We start from the raw sequence: 17,653 nt of genomic DNA on the forward strand, positions 1-17,653 counted from the left end.
ACATACATCAGTGTATATAGATGAAAATATAAATTGGCATACCTTTAAGAATTACTAAAAAAATCAAGAGATGCAAAGATGTATGTTCAAGAATGTTCACTCTAGCTTTATAAAATAAAAAACTTTGAAACAAATGATCACAAAAGGGAACTGGTTAAATAGTTTATGATTTATCCATATGTTGGGATACAAAGAAACCTTTTAAAGTCATATGTTAGAATATTTAGTAATATAGGAAAATGCTCCTATTTTGTTATATAAATAAATGAAGTTTTAATTACAATAAAAACTACTACTTCCAAGATCATTATGATTGTTCTTTTGCTCCTCATCAATGGCAGGGATCCTGTGGTAGTCTAATCAAGGGCCAAGTTCAGGAAAGCAGGATACAGAATTATGGATGCGCACTGTCCCCAGAGTGGTATAGAGGAGGGACATGCAACTTCAACTAGAAAGTCAAGACAACTACCTGAATAGGGGACGAGCTGAGTGGAGTCAAAAAAGAAAAGGACCAGTCAGCCCAGCACATGGGAAAACAGGTCCAACCCAGTTAGAAAGGAGTTCTGTGCACAAGCTCTGAACTGCAGGAACCCCAGAGGGCATGGAGAAAGGGGCCTGACCTGCCAGAGCATGGATGCACTGTGTCCTAAAGAACATAACAAGCCATCACAGAGTAATGACATGATGAATCTACATTCTTAATACGATCACTCAAGTAATGGTGTGAGACAGCTTAAAGGGGCTAACCTGGGGTCAGGGGACTAAATCAATCCAGCAATGGTAGTCTGAATGCAGACTGAGGCATAGGAATAAAAAGGAGGGGATGGAGTTGAGAAAACAGTAAACTATTTAGCATCTTCTCAAAGAATGCCTGAAATTAGGTTTGTAATCATTTATGTGTTTCAATTACTAATGTATAATTTATCCCTTATCATCAAAGACCATACTAAAGTTGTATACTATTAAAGCACTTCAATATACACTGTGAAGAACTATATGCCCAGAAAGAAGATGGCTCACTTGAAGCTTGCCCAGTGGTAAGTCCTCATCTCTAAAAACCGGCAAACGACCATGCCCAGCCAGATGCCGCCACCATTGCACAACAGGATATCCAGGATGACTTGATCCCACCAGCATTCGGCAAAATTAGGCAGCAGATGCATGAAGAAAAGCTGAGAAACACAAGAGACAATGGTTGTAAAAAAAAAAAAAAGAAAAAGAAAAACCTGGTGTACCATGCAGAAAGACAAAATTCCTTTCAATAATACATTCTTTTATGGAAAGGTGCTGACATTTCAGGTTTTCTAATGTATTCAAAAAAATAAAATAAAAACAAAGTCTGTAGTCAGGTTCTTATTTTTCATACTGTAGATGGTTTGCAAATACTAATAATCCAGACACTCTTTTTTCTGACATAGAGCTTTAAAGAAATGATGGTCCTTGAAATATAATACCACTGATGAATTACCTTGGCTAGTAACAATAGGACAAGGATCCAGGAGGGGAAAGGAGGAAAAGCTTCACACCTGCCAACAGGGCACTGGCATCACCCTCAAAATTAGCAGCTTGAAAATTCAAGCTTGCATTTTAGAAATGTTCCATAGCTAGATAGTAATAAATAACATACATAAGCAAATAAAAAGCGCATAAACTGTGCAAGTAGAAAGGTTAGATTTTGATGGTATGCTGTAGGAAACTGAAAGCGTAATAGGAACTCTCAGATTAGCCAACCCACAAGGATGATAACCTTACTCAGTGCTGATGATGTTCAAGGTGGTGAGACAACATGAAGTCAAAATTCCAATCCCAGGGGCAGGAATCCCAGGACCACAACATAAAGTGGGCTGCAGCAAGTGTTACAATGGTGACATAAATGGACCACACTGAGGACAAAGGAGAGATTCACTCTGACAGATGACAATTGGAGCAGGCTCCTGGAGGAAAGACATATTGGAACAGGATCATTAAGGACAGGAATTGCAGGTTTCACGAGACGGAGATGAAGATGAAAACATTCTAGAAAGAGGGAACAGTAAGAGTAAGCAGGAAAAGAAGTCTCCTATGGGAACTGTTTTGTCCAGAATAAAGGACACATCAGCTGTGGCCTGAGCAGCATGCCCTGCTGTGTGAAGGCCCTTAGGAAAGTATGTAATGACAAGTCAATGCCTGGGGTTCTCTGGGAAGAGGCAACCCCATAACGACAAACCTCTGAAGACTATAAATCATTACAGAGATGAGGAGTTTGCCTTCTTCACATGCCTGCTGCCAAGATACAGAACAGGCTACTGCATGTGAAGGCCTGTGGCTGTGTTGCTCTGCAAGTGGGCCTGGCACCACCCAGGAAGTACATTCCCAGGTTCCCAGCCAGGAGACGACTTATTAACTCTTGCTCTTAGACAGGAGAGAGAGAACCTTCAGGAGAAGTTGATGACACATACTTGCTGAAACAAAACTATGCAGGGGAATGGGAAGCAGAGGGCATACTTCAGCCTGAAGAGCTTTCCTGGAAAGATGCAGGTTCTGGAGGTGAGATGGGGGCCGAGAGACCCAAGCAGGAGTTGCTGAGGGGCTGTGTTCACTTATTTACTAGGGATTTGGGGAGCATCTGCTACGTGTGCAGCAGAGTACCTAAGACGACCATGCTGGCACAGGTCTACAGAGCCCAGCCACCACAGGGAGCTGGGAAGAGAGGGAAGGGCAGGCAGGCCGGCTCTGTGGTAGGAAAGGACACAGAATCTTCAATGTGAAGAAAGCAAAGATGGCTGGAGCACAGACACGGAGCTGGAGACGGCCCTGAGCAGGCTGGGGCCAGTTAACATAAGGCCTCACAGGCTGGTTCAGGAGTTTGGATTCTGTCTTAACAGCAAGGGGCAAACTAAAGTAGGAGGAGGATGTGATAGGGTTGAGGCCTGAAAAGGGTCACTTTGGCAAAAGATAGTATGAAAGGACGAGACTATACTTCGGACAAGAGATGGCAGTGGGTTAGATATAAGCAGAAGTGTGCAAAGACTTAGACTGCAGAGCACTTAGAACAGAGTCTACAGGGAGCTGAGGAGCAGGTAAGGGAAGGTGCACAAGACCCAGTCTGTTGTATGAGGGAAGAGGAGGCAAGCGAGGCTGGCAAAGGTCAAGTGCCCTGTACCATGTCACCCAGCAGAGGGGTGAAGATGCCTGGAATTCAGAGGTGCTGGTATGAGCGCAGGAGCATGGGCTGCACATGTGGAGTCAAGAATATATGGAATCCAATCGTGGCTCACCTAATGAAGCAAGGCCCTGAGCTCTGCTTCCCTAATCTGTCCACGGGAAACATAGCAGCCTTTTCGAGTTTATGGTGAGGGTTGAGGATGATAACATGTACAGTGTCAGGTACCATTAAGGGCTGAACTGTGTCCCCTCAAGGTCCACATGTCAAAGTCTTCCAGTATGTCATAATGTGAATTTACTTAGAAATAGAGTCATTGAAGATGTTACTAGTTGAGCTGAGGTCATACTGGAATACAGTGGGTCCAAACCCAGCATGATCTGAGTCTTTACCCAAAGAACGCCAGGTGAATGCACACAGGGAGAACACCACGTGAAGGTGAAGGGAGAGATCAGGGGATGTATCTACAAGCCAAGGAACACCAAAGACTGCCAGCAAACCCCTGGAAACCAGGAGAAGGGTGGGGAACATATTGTTCCTCAGCCCTTGGAGGGAACCAACCCTGCCAATACCTGGAACAGGGACTTCTAGCCCCCAGAGCTATGAGGCATGTGAACCAAAGCTGTGCCTAACTGGCAGGCTTTTCTAAGTTAGGGTCAGCACAAGGTCTGGCATCAAAAAATACACTATGCACAAGTTCAATTTTGTCCCATGGGAATGATTAACAAGAACTGTATAGTAACAGATTATTAAATGAGTTAGTTCCCCAAATTAATTTTCCTAATATTTTTCAAGAATATATCTCTTTCATTCATTAAGACAAACTTAATTACTGAGATATTAGAGCTATACTGAGAAACCATGTTTTCAGCTACAAAATAGTCTGGATGCTCTTCTAATTCCTAAACACCACAATTCTATTTATTTCAAGCTGGAAACCAGTTAATGGGTCAACCTACCTATTTACTTTAAAACGGACCTCCTTGTTACCAATTATTTGTCTCACTTGGAATTTTAACTTCATTCTTTGGCTTTATTTCATTTGTTTCTCTCTAAGACTTATGAGACTGAGGCATGTTTTAAGTTAACAAGTTTTCTTTTTTCTCTCCACAAAGGTGTAAAATATTCCTAGGGGAGGACTTAAATCCAGTTTTGTATCACAGGAGCTAGAGAATGGATTAATTGATTGTTAATGGTCAGACTATCTTCTTCCTACCTATAAACCATCCACACTATATGCCAGATAACAGCCCATGCCCCACTCTTACCTCAGTTAGCTCCCAGGTAATGCTGATTGTCCAGCATAGACCGTAACTACGGATCAACAAGGCCTTCATGGCCCAGCCCCAGAAATGTCCAAAAGCAAATATATCAAAATGGCTGATAATCCTCTCCCAGGTGATAACATGGCAGTTCACAGCATATTCCTATTTAAAATAAAGGGAAAATAATTAATAACACTTTAGAAATCAACTTATTTCCAGGATTCAGACAATAAGTGTAAAGAACTGATAGGACCTTGACAACCAACACATATCCTGCCCAATAAAAAAAAGAGCTTTAATAATTGAAGATTCTTGAGGACAAATGAACAAGTATTAGAATTTATGAATCAGAATTGCTCTGCTCTGAATTGCTAATAGTTGGTTAAGATGGGAAGCAAAATAAAAGGAGTTGTATCACATAGCCCATATCACATGGCCATAAGGCAATGGTGTTAAAGCCAGTAAAAAAACATAAATAGAATCCTAATAAATAAAGAATAAATAGAATCCCATTAGGTTTGGAAATTTAAAAACACATGTATGTTTCATGGAGTAAATAAGAAACCATAATAGAAATTTAAAATATATTCTCTAATAAATGATAATGAAAATACTACATATAGAAATAATGGGATGCAGTTAAGCAGAACTTAGAGGAAAATATAAAGACATAAATATCTATATTAGAAAAGAAGTTGAAGCTTCCCACTTCATTCCCATTCCAAAATGTATCCAACAGTACATAAATATTTAAAAATTACAAAGCTGCTAAGAATTTTGGTTCCATTTATAATACCCTTTTGTTTTTATCATGACATTAATATTTTTAAGGAATTTTAACTCAACATCCTTATATTTCTTTCTTTATTAGGAAGCCAGTTATCATATGACTATATAACCTTTCTCAGCAGTCTGTGTATTTCACATTCTTTCTTCCCAAAATTAATCAGTAGGAAAGAGTAAGATTTGGACAATATCCACCTATTATCAGCCAGCTGAAATAATTCCTCTAAAGCATAATAGTTTCAAATGCTAGAAATGCTTTCTGAGGGAGCAAAAGAGCAGCTGGTACTCCTGTCTCTTTGGAAACCCACCACATCAGATTAAGCCTCAGATCTCATGCATTTCAATTTGCAAAGTGGAATGGATATTTTAAAAATATATATTTTTTCAGAAACATTGCAATGTAGTATCATGATGTGTAACTGGAAAATCTGGAGAAAAGAAAAAATTCAACAGACGTAAGTCAAGATAAGACTTAAAAAAAAAACTGCTGCAGTAAGATGAAAACTCTCTTTCCAGATTCTGCAACACGTGCCTGTCACAGAATCACAAAGTGACAGAAAGAAGGGCCCTTAGGTGTATGTTATATGTCAGGTGAAGGAGGCAGTGAGAGAAGCAGTCATATGTTAGGTTAAGGAGAGCTAAGGCCCTGTCAACCCCAAATGCCTCTGCCACTCTACCTGCTTAAGTACTCTGCACACACAGCTTAGGGTTAAGTAAGAAAGGGCTGGGTTGTTTTCAGAAGGCTTCTCTAAAGTAATCACAGGTTGAAGACAACTTTAGAAGCATTTCTACTCTCTATGAGAATATTTCTGTGTTTCAACATATGGAAAGGCACTTTGAAAATCATAAAGAGCCAAATTATCTATTAGCATTGTAATTGTTGATAAACAGATTTGCCAATGATCACATCTGGAAGACCTAAAGGTCCTGGATCTGGGAGGGATGCAGGATGCTGCAGTTTAATACTGCTGGGGAGATGCAAGCAGGCATGACCCCAGAAGCAGGAGGAAAAGGCATAAAATAAGAACATACCAGAACCAGGGAGAGTGTGTGCATGCATGTGTGCATGCATGTGTGTCTGCGGCATGTGCAAGTTAACGATGGGTAAGAACAAATCTGCCTACCTTCCAAATGGTCAGAAGGCTGATCTTAGTGGTTCTCTTCTCCCTGCCTTACCCAACACTTAGCCAAACACCAAGTCCTATTCATTTTACTTCTCCAAGCGTTTCTTTTTTTCATCTCACTGCCATTATTATCATTTGCTTAGGCTACTGCAATAGCTTTTCAAAATTATGAAATATTTTGGGTATATAAAAAAGCTTCAATGATGCTTTAATAAGTACCTGACTACCCACCTCTAGCTTGAGATGGCAAAGATTTTAACTGATCTCTGTATTCACTTTTGCTTCCTGTAATTGATTCTCTACAAACAAAATGACTTCTCAGATCATGAATCAGACCATTTTGGGTGCATGTGTGTTGGGGGAGGGCTGGGTAAGTCAGCCTTCCTGTGCAGAAGATCTCCACTGCTATACACTACAGGCCTCCTACTCCCCTCCTGCTCATACCTCCTTGGGGAATTCATGACCTTAGGAAAAGAACATAAGTACTTTCACTCTTTTGGATCTTCTCAGGGACTCTGTCATCCTAGCAGAAAATTCTGCAGGTCAGGCTCTGCCTTGCGGGAAGAAGCCTGTGGTTGTCAGTGGGGCAGGGGAGCACAAGCCTGATAAAACTGGGGTGGCACAGTATCAGCAGGGCCACATGGCCCAGGTCTGAAGCCATGTGCTTGCTCCACAGAGCTTTCAACAGGAAGAAATCGGCTGATATTCTGCACTCTTTTTTTCCGCTTCCAAACTTGACTGGAGATGGGACATTGTTTATTGACCTGCTACAACACTAATAGAGATCATACAGCTCTGCTCATAAACCTTCCATGGTCCTTTAGTACATTTACAACATCCAAGCTTCTCATCCCAGTCTGCCCAGCTCAGGTATCACCCTCCTCTGCCTCCTGACTTCTACTCTCCTTCAGCTGTTGACTGATCCCAGCTCCCTGGACATGGAGCCTCCACACAGACTATTCCATCTTCCTAGATAACGCCTTCGATCCCCTACTTCCCACTTTGCTTGGCTAACTCCCACTCATTTTTAGTTGTCAGCTTAAACGTCAGCCTTTCCTGACTTCCCAGACTGGACTGGGGCCCTCTGTTAAGTTTTATAGCACCCTCTTCTTTTTGTCATTGCACTGCACTACACACTGAAGTCCTTATGCTACCTTGGTTTTATGATACATCTTTCTCACATGGTAGCATTTGGAGACTTGGGATGAATGTATTACAATGTTTGGTGCATTTATAATATGAGGCTTCTCTTTTCCCCTCCCCAAAGCCATACCTATAATTGATAGTAGACCTTAAAATGGATGCTGACTTCCTCACCCCATGATTGAGCTTAACCTTTAAAAAAAAAAAGAGATAGCCAGACATCATGGGTTCCCTTGTGACACACAGCACTACCTAGTAAGTTGTCCTGCCACAGAAACCACAGCCTGTATATCCAACTTCTAGTTCACAGGAAATACAGGTGACACAGAGATACCCTGTATGAAACCCATACATGCAAGCTGCAAAATTCAGACATGAAAAAGTATGGAACAAACAATATGGCTTCCTTGAAAAGAAAACTTCAAGGTAAGAGGGGACCACTGATCAAATGAGATTAAGAGGTGCAGCAACTACAATGTGTAGACCTTGTCTGGATCCAATTTTGAATGCATCAACTGTAAAAAATCTTTACGAAGTGATTGGGGAAATGTCAACACTGATGGCATACTGTTAGCTATTAAGCAACTGAAAATGGCATTGTAATATATTTTTTTAAATCCATATATTAATGTCTGAGAACTGCTTCAAAACAATCCAAGATGTATGTGGAAGGAGCAGGGAACAAAACTAAACACATATTGATAAAATTTTAGAAAACTATTTAAGTTGTTTAGAGTTCAAGAAAAAGAGCCAACAATTATTTGTTTAATTTGCCTTCTTGTAGACTCTAAGAGGCAATGCCTACCTATCCTTTGCCCCCGATACCACCAGGATGGTGTCTGGCACACAGAGAAAGCTTAGGGAGTGCTTACTAAATGAAAGGTGCCACGTCAGACAGCCCAGGTTATAAATCAGATGCGCTCTGAAAGCTCATCTGAAAGTTAGAAAACATTTTTGAATTAGTATTTAGAAATGTAGCAAACTTTCTGGGCAATTACACAAAATACTATCCCTAAGAGGATTTCAGTGACCCCCAACCCCAATTTACAATGTTAATTCTGAGATAAAACGGAGCCTGAATTTCAGTGTGTGATACCAGGCGTGGGCTAGAGCCAGCAAGGCCTGGAACTGGAGGCAGTGCTGAAGGGCTGGGAGAGCAGACAACCCCGGGAACAAGACAGCTGTAGCCTGCTGTCTGGCAGATTCTCTCTCAGGGAGGATTCACCACAGATTCTAGGAAAAGGAAGGCACATCTCTAGAGCCGTCAAAGAACAGGTCCTTAGAAATGTGAAAGATCACTTTCAGGAACTATGAGGTGACGAGGGAGAAGACTGAGGATGCTCTACACCAGCTGGAACTGTGGACGCTGAAAGCAGCCTCAGGCTTTGCTTCGCTTGGCAAGGAAGAATTAGCCAATACTCGGAAACCAGACTTTTGTAAGTCAGTTTCAGCTCTGTTGGGGCTGTAATTGTGACAACTGGATGTCCCTGTGATGTCAACTTCCTTAGGAAGCTAGAAGTCAAGGGCATTATTAGATTCAACCTGTGCAAACAGGAAGGACAGAGACACACCAGCAAATAATCCATCTGCAAGTCAGGTTACTTTGTAATATGACCAGTTTTGCTCAAAACTCCAAGAAAATTGTGGGGGAAATATCATATCTGAGACCCCTTACTCCCAATCTCTGCTTCATAAGGCTCCAGTGAGTGTAAAGCACTTACTGCTACTATAGTCACATACTCGAGGCACTGTCCAAAGGAAAAATACACACTTTGGAGTCAGAGGTATTTTACCAGCTTATGCTTTGAGCAAGATTCTCATTCATTTTAAGCTTCTATTTCCTCCTCGGTTAAACAGGTATATTAATGCCTATGATGCCTGTGTGAGGTTTATATGGACTATATGGAAAGCATCCAGTACAGTACCTGGCAGAGTAGACAACCCACAATCAGAACTGTTATAATCTTCACTGTAACAGTCATTATCATCACTGTCATCATTAGTACTGGTAAAGTCATCTGTACAATTGTCTTCCTCAGAGTGGGAAACCCCCAAAACAGACTTTCTCTCTAAAACTTTTAAATAATTTTTGGCATTCCTGTTTAACATGACCTTTACAAAAGTTAAAAGATAAAATCCAGAAACACCATTTCAAGAAGGGTCAGACATTCTTAACTCCAATAGAATGATTACCTCATGGACCTTTTATTAAGTCCCTTTGTGTTGCTTCTTGTTTGTTAAACAAGGGCCCATCTATGGCCCCAAAGCCTGTTCTTCTTTTCTGAGCATCTCTAGGTTTTTGTTCAACTGGACCAAATGTTAGGCATTAAAGAAAGGAAAGGACTGCAGTATAGAGTAGCCTCTTTGCTGAAAGCCAAAGTACAGAAGAGCTTTAGCCAAGAATAAAATTATTTTTTGTGGTTTAATTAAAATAACGAATGGAATAGCCTAAATCACTACAATTGGCCCTGTCATGGCAAACAGGGGAGAAGGCACGGCATCAGGGCTGGAGCTGGGGAGCAGAGGGGGACACTCACAGAGTTGCCACTGCTGTCACCCAGGACCTGGTGTGGGCAAGGCACCCACCGGGCCTCCTGATGATGTTACTTCACTTAGTTCACAGTAAGGTCCCAGGTGAGTATTACTATTTCCCTTCACAGGAAGGGAAACAGCCCAACAAGTGTGTTACCCAGAGTTTTACAGCTAGAAATTGACAGAGATGGAATTCACACCCAAGGCTGCCTGATGATAATGCTCACAGGACTGTACCACTCATGAAAACCACACCTCTCCAACCTGCCCATATACCTGGCTTTTAGATCTCTACACAGAAAATATGGAGAAGGAACAATTGAGAATGTGAAGTCAGCCAACTCCTTCTGCCAAGAGTCTACCAACTTCTCCACAAGACCAGTGACAAGTACATACCATGACATCTGCTTCCCTTGTGGCATATCGAAGATTCGGATCCAGCCAGTACATCAGGGATTTAACCTGCTCGAAGTTCAGGAAGAGGAGGAACACCAGGAACAGGAAGTAGAGCACACTGAGTCCTGAGGGAAACACAGATACTTTAATGTTTAGAAATGATCTGGGAGGTAGATGCCAGCGCATGTTAGACCCAAGTCGCCTAAGGTCAAAGCAGGCATTGACCTTGGAACAGCATGCTGAGCCCCCCATTACAGTGTGGTATTTCCTTTATGACAGTCAGAGGCACAGTCCTAACTCAGAGTGACAGGGGTTGTAATACCCTCTGGGAGTAGGTGCAACATTCAGGCAGAGAAAGACATGCAGTAGGTCCCTGGGAAGAGAAAGGCCTGAGGGCTGGCATGTGGCTAGGGTGCCAGCAAAACGGTAAAGGGGAAGAGTGCACAGAAGTGACAGTCAGGGATTGGGGGCCATGGCAGAGATTTTAGATTTTATTTTAAGTGAAACTAGGAGCACATGATGGGTTTTAAATAGAGAAATAAGATGACCTAGGTAGCATTTTACAAAGCTGACCAGCTGCCGCGTGGAGAGTGGATGGGGGTAGACAAGGCCAGGCAACATGTTACTGTCACATCACACCAGAACTGATATCCTAATAACCACCCCACATCACTTAAAAATAAAGTTAAAAATCCATTTTAAGAAAGCAAAAGCCTGTAAATAAATTTTTGAAAGATTTGAATACCAACTGCCAGTGGTTTTCTCACTTCTTCTGTTGAACCTGCTACAATTAAAACATTTATGCAAGACATCTAGACACCGTGACACAAATCACCTTGGATCACAGCCCCCCACCCAGACTTGGTACAACACCAGCCTCCAGGGAGCTGCTCCAGAGGAGACAAAGGCCACGGCCAGCACGAAATCCCCAGTAACAGCTACTGCGCCAGGCCTTTCCCCGGGGCCTCTCCCGCTTCTCAGGGATCTTTGGGAGCTTCAGAGTTGCATGGGCAGATCCAGCCACACATCCCGGGGCCCAGGACGCAGACATTTTAGGCATACTGGTATGAGGACCTCCTCAGGTTTGTACTTATGCACCAGTTGTTTTTACTTATTTTCACCTCAAATGTCCCCCATTACAACTTTTTATTATAAGCCTTTCAAATTAAGACAGAACTAAAGCATCTGTGGAGCAGGGGTTATCTTAAACTGAAATTCATTGTTGGGCTTCAAGGTCTGTGAAGCCTCGGATAGAATATGCACAATGTGTGTGTGTGTGTGCTGGGAGAGGCCCAATGTTCAAAGGGCTCCATGAGCCCAAAAAGATCTCAGGTGAAAAAAATAAAACTACTCATTGCCTATAATGGACCATTTGAAATAAGTGAAACTCAAATGTAGCCAACTAGCTGAAAATAACTTAAAAGTTCAAGCAGCAATATTAAGTCCATGAGATGTACGTAGGATGTAATCAGGACTATCTTTTGAAAAATATACATGAATCACATCTCTTCTCTGCAAAAAATCCTCCCATGACCTCCCACTGCCCTTCACATCTGCACTCCATACTAGTGCACAGCCTGTAGGGTTGGCGCATGCCAACTCTGACCTTTCTCTTATTACTCCCCTGGGGCCTGCTACCCTCCAGCCACACCACCTGGAACACACCAAGCTCCTTCTTGCTGGGCACCATTCTAGAAACCTTTCCCTGGGTCTGGCCTCCCTCCTACAGGCTGGTTCGCTTAGGTCTTTCTTCAGGTGGTTTCCACCTGGGTCTGTCCCTCAAGTTTCCCCTCACCTGCAAGTGAAAGCAGCTGCTCAGTCACTCCTGCAGGTGGTTTTAACAAACTTCCCAACACTCAGTTACATCCGGTGTCTTCTGAGTAATGATATATTTAATACTTTGTTTGCTATAGCTGTCCTCTCTCCCTGGGGCCCCGCCGCAGCAGCCCCAGGGCCAGAGCAGCACCTGCCACAGGGAGGCACTCAGTGAACACTTGCAGAGCAAATGACAAAGATTCACCACTAAATTGGAAGAGATTTACCTATGATCTCTGAAGGCTGAAGGAAGAATAGGTGATCTTTAGCAAAATATCCATTTTTAGGATCTTTTCATATAAGATACACTTTTGAAACCTATATAATTTATGTGATGTCTTACTTAGGCAAGATGAAACCAAATATCCAAAGCTTTTAAGAGTTATTTTGAATCCATTCAAATGATTTGACTACTTGGACTAGAAATCAAGTAGAAACAAGACATCCAATATTTACATTAGATGTTTGCCACTAAACTGTATTTCAAATCAGGGCTCTTTATCTAAAGACTTTTCCTGTTCCCAAGATCTTTCTACTCGTAACACTGAGGAAATGGCTGGGTTTTCGGTCCTTCCTGGATGCCAATAAGACTAACATGTTCACAGGACACACGCTTGCCCTCGTAAACAACATCAACATACATAAAAATTTTTTAAAAGCCACATTCCCTTATGTCAAAGCCTGTGTAAACTAAGACACAACAGCATAAGAAGGGGGCAAGTGGAGTTGCAACAGTTCACATGTAGCAGAATTGCAGTTATCACCAATACGTTTTTGCGGCAAAGAATTTTAACAAAAAATTTGTATTAGGAACATGAAAAAGTAAAAAGCTATGAAGTTTTACTGTAGAACGGTAAGTAGACCTGCTATAATGATGGAGATTAAGAACTTTTTTAAGTAGGACATATTTTAAGATCTATTAATGGGTGACTCACCAAAAACCATTCTCCATAAGGCTGGATGCGGTCGAGTAAACGGACCTGCAGAAAGGTAACATTATAAGGTTAGAGCAAACTGGTTTCAAACAAAAATTTTAAAATGAAAGCACTGCTGATCTCCATTCTACATGAATAGTTTGTGGTCAAAGTGCCAGTTGAAATGTTTTATCCTTTTATGCACATTGTACCAACTGTTTCCACAATTGTAACAGGCACCAATCTCCACAACAGAGGTGTTTTTTTCTTTCTTTAAAGGTTTTGTCTTTAGAACTCAGACTGTAATTTCCCTGGAAGCAGTGTTGTAACAGCAAGCAGATTACCAGGGTAGCCTTTAAGCGTACACGATACCGCAACAAGTGAGTTGTAAGATTCATAGCTACTCAGGTGTTCCGGGGAAAGATGTTCCGGACAGTCCTGGTGTGTGTGTGTGTGTGCGCCTGTGTGTGTGACAGACAGAGGGAGAGAAAGAGAGACTCTGAAAATGTAAGACAAGAGAAATACTGTGCTTTGAAAGCAAGTGAGAAGGGCATGTGCCTGAAAACCAGCCCTTCGAGCATTGGAACACACTAGTGCAGGTGGCTTTTGATCATGAACTGTGGTAACAAAATACCCTTTACATGGCAACCCTCAGACATACAGATGCAGATTCCAAGAAATGAAAACAAAAGTTTCAGATGATGAAACTTGCTCTTACTATAAGTGATACACTAATACTTTCTCTTCTATTTTATTTCATTTAAATAAAAAGAGTAGAAATAAGCAAGCAAGCTGGGCCTTCATCCACCAAATTGATTTTCCTCCAGCTGAAGGATTATAACTCACAAATGCTCAACAGTGCTTCAGTGGGCACTTGACCTATTTGAGGCTGCCCACACCTTTGGAGCACACTTGGAGAATTTCCAACATTCTGAATCCCACACGTGTCTACAGGAGACGCCAGAGCTTGCTGCCCAGCACTTGATGTGGTACCAGGGCTCGGTTCTCCAGCTGCACCCCTGCCAGACTTGGCCCCAGAAGCTGGCGACAGCAGGGGTCCGTGTGCAGCACTCCCCTAGCCCTCTCTCTCTGGCCCTGGCCAGCAAGGACAGCAGTAGGGGTGGCACTCCTCACAACAGTGAAGGTGGCACTGATGACTGTGGCAGTGGCAGTTCTATTAGAGTTCTCTACAGAGGCAACAAGGGGACAGACTATAGCCAGTGTTCACTGGGGTTTCTTCATTGGACTGGTTCTGGGAGATGGGCCAGTTCCTAGAAGCTTAGTCTGGAGACTGGTTTCCCAGCCCTCCTACCACTCTTCCACCAGCCCAAATCCTCTAAGTCTTTTTAATCAGCAGAGCCAGCTTCTATTGCTTGCAAGTTGGAATCCTGTCTGAAGCAAACATTACATTGTAATTTTTATTATCAAACTCATTCTAAATTACCCCATCTCTTCTTAAAAAGAATACATTGAAATACTTCAGATGCTTTCTTTCATATAATCAAGTTCATATTAGGACAATCAGCTAAAAGTATCTCTTACCATCCAATCTATTCAGTTCCTTAGTTTAGACATGAGAGTTCAGAAGGTGAATTAGGTTCATTAGGGGCCCTGCTTTATCCAAAGTAATATGGTATCTGAGTTTTAGACGGCAAATAGTGAGAACACAGATAATGAGGGCTTTATCTCAAAGTTTCTCCAAACCTGTCTGATTTCTGAGTTCTGACAGTAAAGGCTTAGATAGCAAGGAATAGCTGTATTCTTTCTAATCAGCCAATTCTTTCTCATAAAAGCAGTGAAACCAGAGTGCCCTTCCAGGTAACACAACATGGTTAACTTTCTTCAAGTCATTGAAAAACTGCTGGCTAAAACTGTCATCTTTTAAGAAATTTTCTCTTCCAAATGCTCTACCTCGCTGATAGGTGATGAGTGAATTCTATAGCTAGCAAGTATTACCTCATCCAGACCACTGAATTAAACTTTTGGCTATAACATGGGACCCCAGCTTTCTCTGTGGTTTCCTCTTACATGAAACTCTAAAATTCTATGATTATTTGGCTTCCAACAGAATTCCATGCCCAATCAACACTTACAATCATAGAAACAGTGTTATTCTCAGGGGTGATCACAATTACAAATGTCAGCAGTACTTTCCTAAGCACTTGCCGTGTAGCAGGTTGGGGGATGAGATGTCCCACACATTATCTCTCCCCAGTTCTCCTGAGAGCTGGGGGATGAAGGTGCTACTACCATTCCCACTTTAAAGATAAGGACATTGAGGCTTAACAACATGCCTAGGGTCACACAGCCCACATATGTATGTATCCTCTTATCAGCTAGCAGGCCTGGACCCGCTCAGGAGGAAAGCACAGAGGAAGTTGAGGCCGTCTCAGAGCCAGGAGAGCAAGGGGAGAGAAGCAAGCAGTGAGTGGTGTTAAGAATTGCTGCAGTGTGGCAGTGATAAACAAGGTCAGCCAAAATGGGAGAGGGCAGGAGACTGATGAAAGTTCCCTCACATCAACCATCAGAAAGGCCTCCTATGATTACTTCAAGAGGAATCTTCTAAAAACAGAACTCAGCCCTTTCTCACCTAACCCTACGCCATGTGTCCAGAGCAAAGAGGAGGACAAGGTGGTGGAGGAATTTGGGGATGATGGAGCCTTGCAGCTCTCCTTAACCTAACATGTAAGTGTGTTAGCCCAAGGCTATTTCTCTGTCACTCTGTGGTTCTGTGACAGGCACATGTGTTGCAGAATCTGAAAAGAGAATTGTCATCTCATTGCAGCATTTTTTTAAAGCTCCACCTTGACAGACTCCTATTTTTTTCCTCTTTTCTCCAGATTTCCCACTTACACATCATAAAATCACATCATAAATGTTTCCTATAAAATACAACTTTTAAAAATGTCCTTTCAGCTTTGCAATTCAGAAATGCATTGGGTCTGAGAAAGGCTTAAGAAATCTGATGTGGTGGGTTTCAGAAGAGATGGTGGTGTACCAGCAGCTCTACCCTGAAACAGATCGGTGGGCATCACTGGAGTCTTTGCCTACAAAAAGTGAGACAAGGAGTGTAAGGTGACCCTTCCAGCAGCTAACTTCAAAACCCAATCCAGGCTTTATTTTAGTCATCAAATCTGCCCACTTCTTTCAGAAAAAACTCTGAATGTTTTGATGAAATATTTTAAAAAGTATATTCTAGTAGCATTACTCATGAAGAGTACCATCTTTATCATCAAAGACCGGAACACTGTTAAAAATATTCTTTTGCTTTTTAAAAAACTGAGGATGAGGCTGGCCTTTCTCTGTATCATAAACCTGACACTTATGCTCACTAGATTACCCACACCTGGTTACTGTAGCCAAATCAGCTTTAGAGCCATGCTTTCCAAGGCATTCATCTGCCCAGCATGTCAATACTACCAAAAGCCTTCCCTGAACATAGACCTTCTTTCCAGGCTATTTTCCCAGGAGCCTTGTGAGGAGAGGATCCCTTCCTCTGCCTCATGTTATGGTCAGGAGATGGTAAAGAGTGCCCCACCTCACAGTGTGCTAATCTACACATTACATCTGACTGCATAAAAGCTGCCTAGAAGACTGGCTCTCCAGGTACTCTTCTGGATCATGCAAGAGGAACTGGGAAGGCCCCTGAGGATGGAGTGAAGGAACAAGTGCTGTTCTTGTTCAGACTGTAGTTTTCTTACAAGGTACATTTAAAAAGGACATGTTTTAATTTATCAGTTCCTACATCAAGAATACATAACTTTCAATCAGATATTAAGAGCAAGTTTGATTTCAAAATAGAAATGAAATGTCTTCACCATGAGAAGAGTAAGCATTTAAAAAGACTACCTCATACATTAGAAAACAAGATCTTGACTTGCCAGCAACCTATTATTATGCCTGTGAATATATGAGTGTAAGGGATCTAACCTTAGAAGGTGTATTTCTTTTTTTTTTATTACCCCCCTTTTTTTAAAGTTTTGGTATCATTAATATACAATCACATGAGCAACATTATGGTTACTAGATTCCCCCCATTATAAAGTCCCCACCACATACCCCATTACAGTCACTGTCCATCAGTGTAGTAAGATGCTACAGTCCCTACTTGTCTTCTCTGTGCTATACTGCCTTCCCCATGCCCTGCCCCCTATGTTACGTGTGCTAATCGTAATGCCCCATTTTTCCCTTATCCCTCCCTTTCTATCCACCCTCCCCAGTCCCATTCCCTTTGGCAACGGTTAGTCCATTCTTGGGTTTTGTGAGTCTGCTGCTGTTTTCTTCCTTGAGTTTTTGCTTTGTTCTTATGCTCCACAGATGAGTGAAATGATTTTGTACTTGTCTTTCTCCACCTGGCTTATTTCACTGAGCATAATACCCTCTAGCTCCATCCATGTTTTTGTAAAAGGTAGGATTTGTTTTCTTCTTATGGCTGAATAATATTCCATTGTGTATATGTACCACATCTTCTTTATCCATTCATCTATGGACACTTAGGTTGCTTAGAAGGTAGGTGTATTTCTTTTAATCAAAATC

At 42.0% G+C, this 17,653-nt stretch overlaps 1 protein-coding gene across 1 annotated transcript in view; it reads right to left on the bottom strand.

The window, feature by feature from the left end:
* The window catches only part of PTDSS1 (phosphatidylserine synthase 1), a 59,574-nt gene that overhangs the window by 24,065 nt on the left and 17,856 nt on the right, over positions 1-17,653 (bottom strand). Inside the window, exons 3-6 of the mRNA XM_036875501.2 lie at positions 13,139-13,183; positions 10,389-10,513; positions 4,411-4,569; positions 1,021-1,172 (exon numbers count right to left, since the gene is read on the bottom strand). Coding sequence (XP_036731396.1) covers positions 1,021-1,172; positions 4,411-4,569; positions 10,389-10,513; positions 13,139-13,183 — 481 coding nt within the window. The remainder of the gene's footprint in view (positions 1-1,020; positions 1,173-4,410; positions 4,570-10,388; positions 10,514-13,138; positions 13,184-17,653) is intronic.

Source organism: Manis pentadactyla, chromosome 3 (genome assembly GCF_030020395.1).
Source record: "Manis pentadactyla isolate mManPen7 chromosome 3, mManPen7.hap1, whole genome shotgun sequence".
In the NCBI taxonomy this organism is placed as follows: Eukaryota; Metazoa; Chordata; class Mammalia; order Pholidota; family Manidae; genus Manis; species Manis pentadactyla.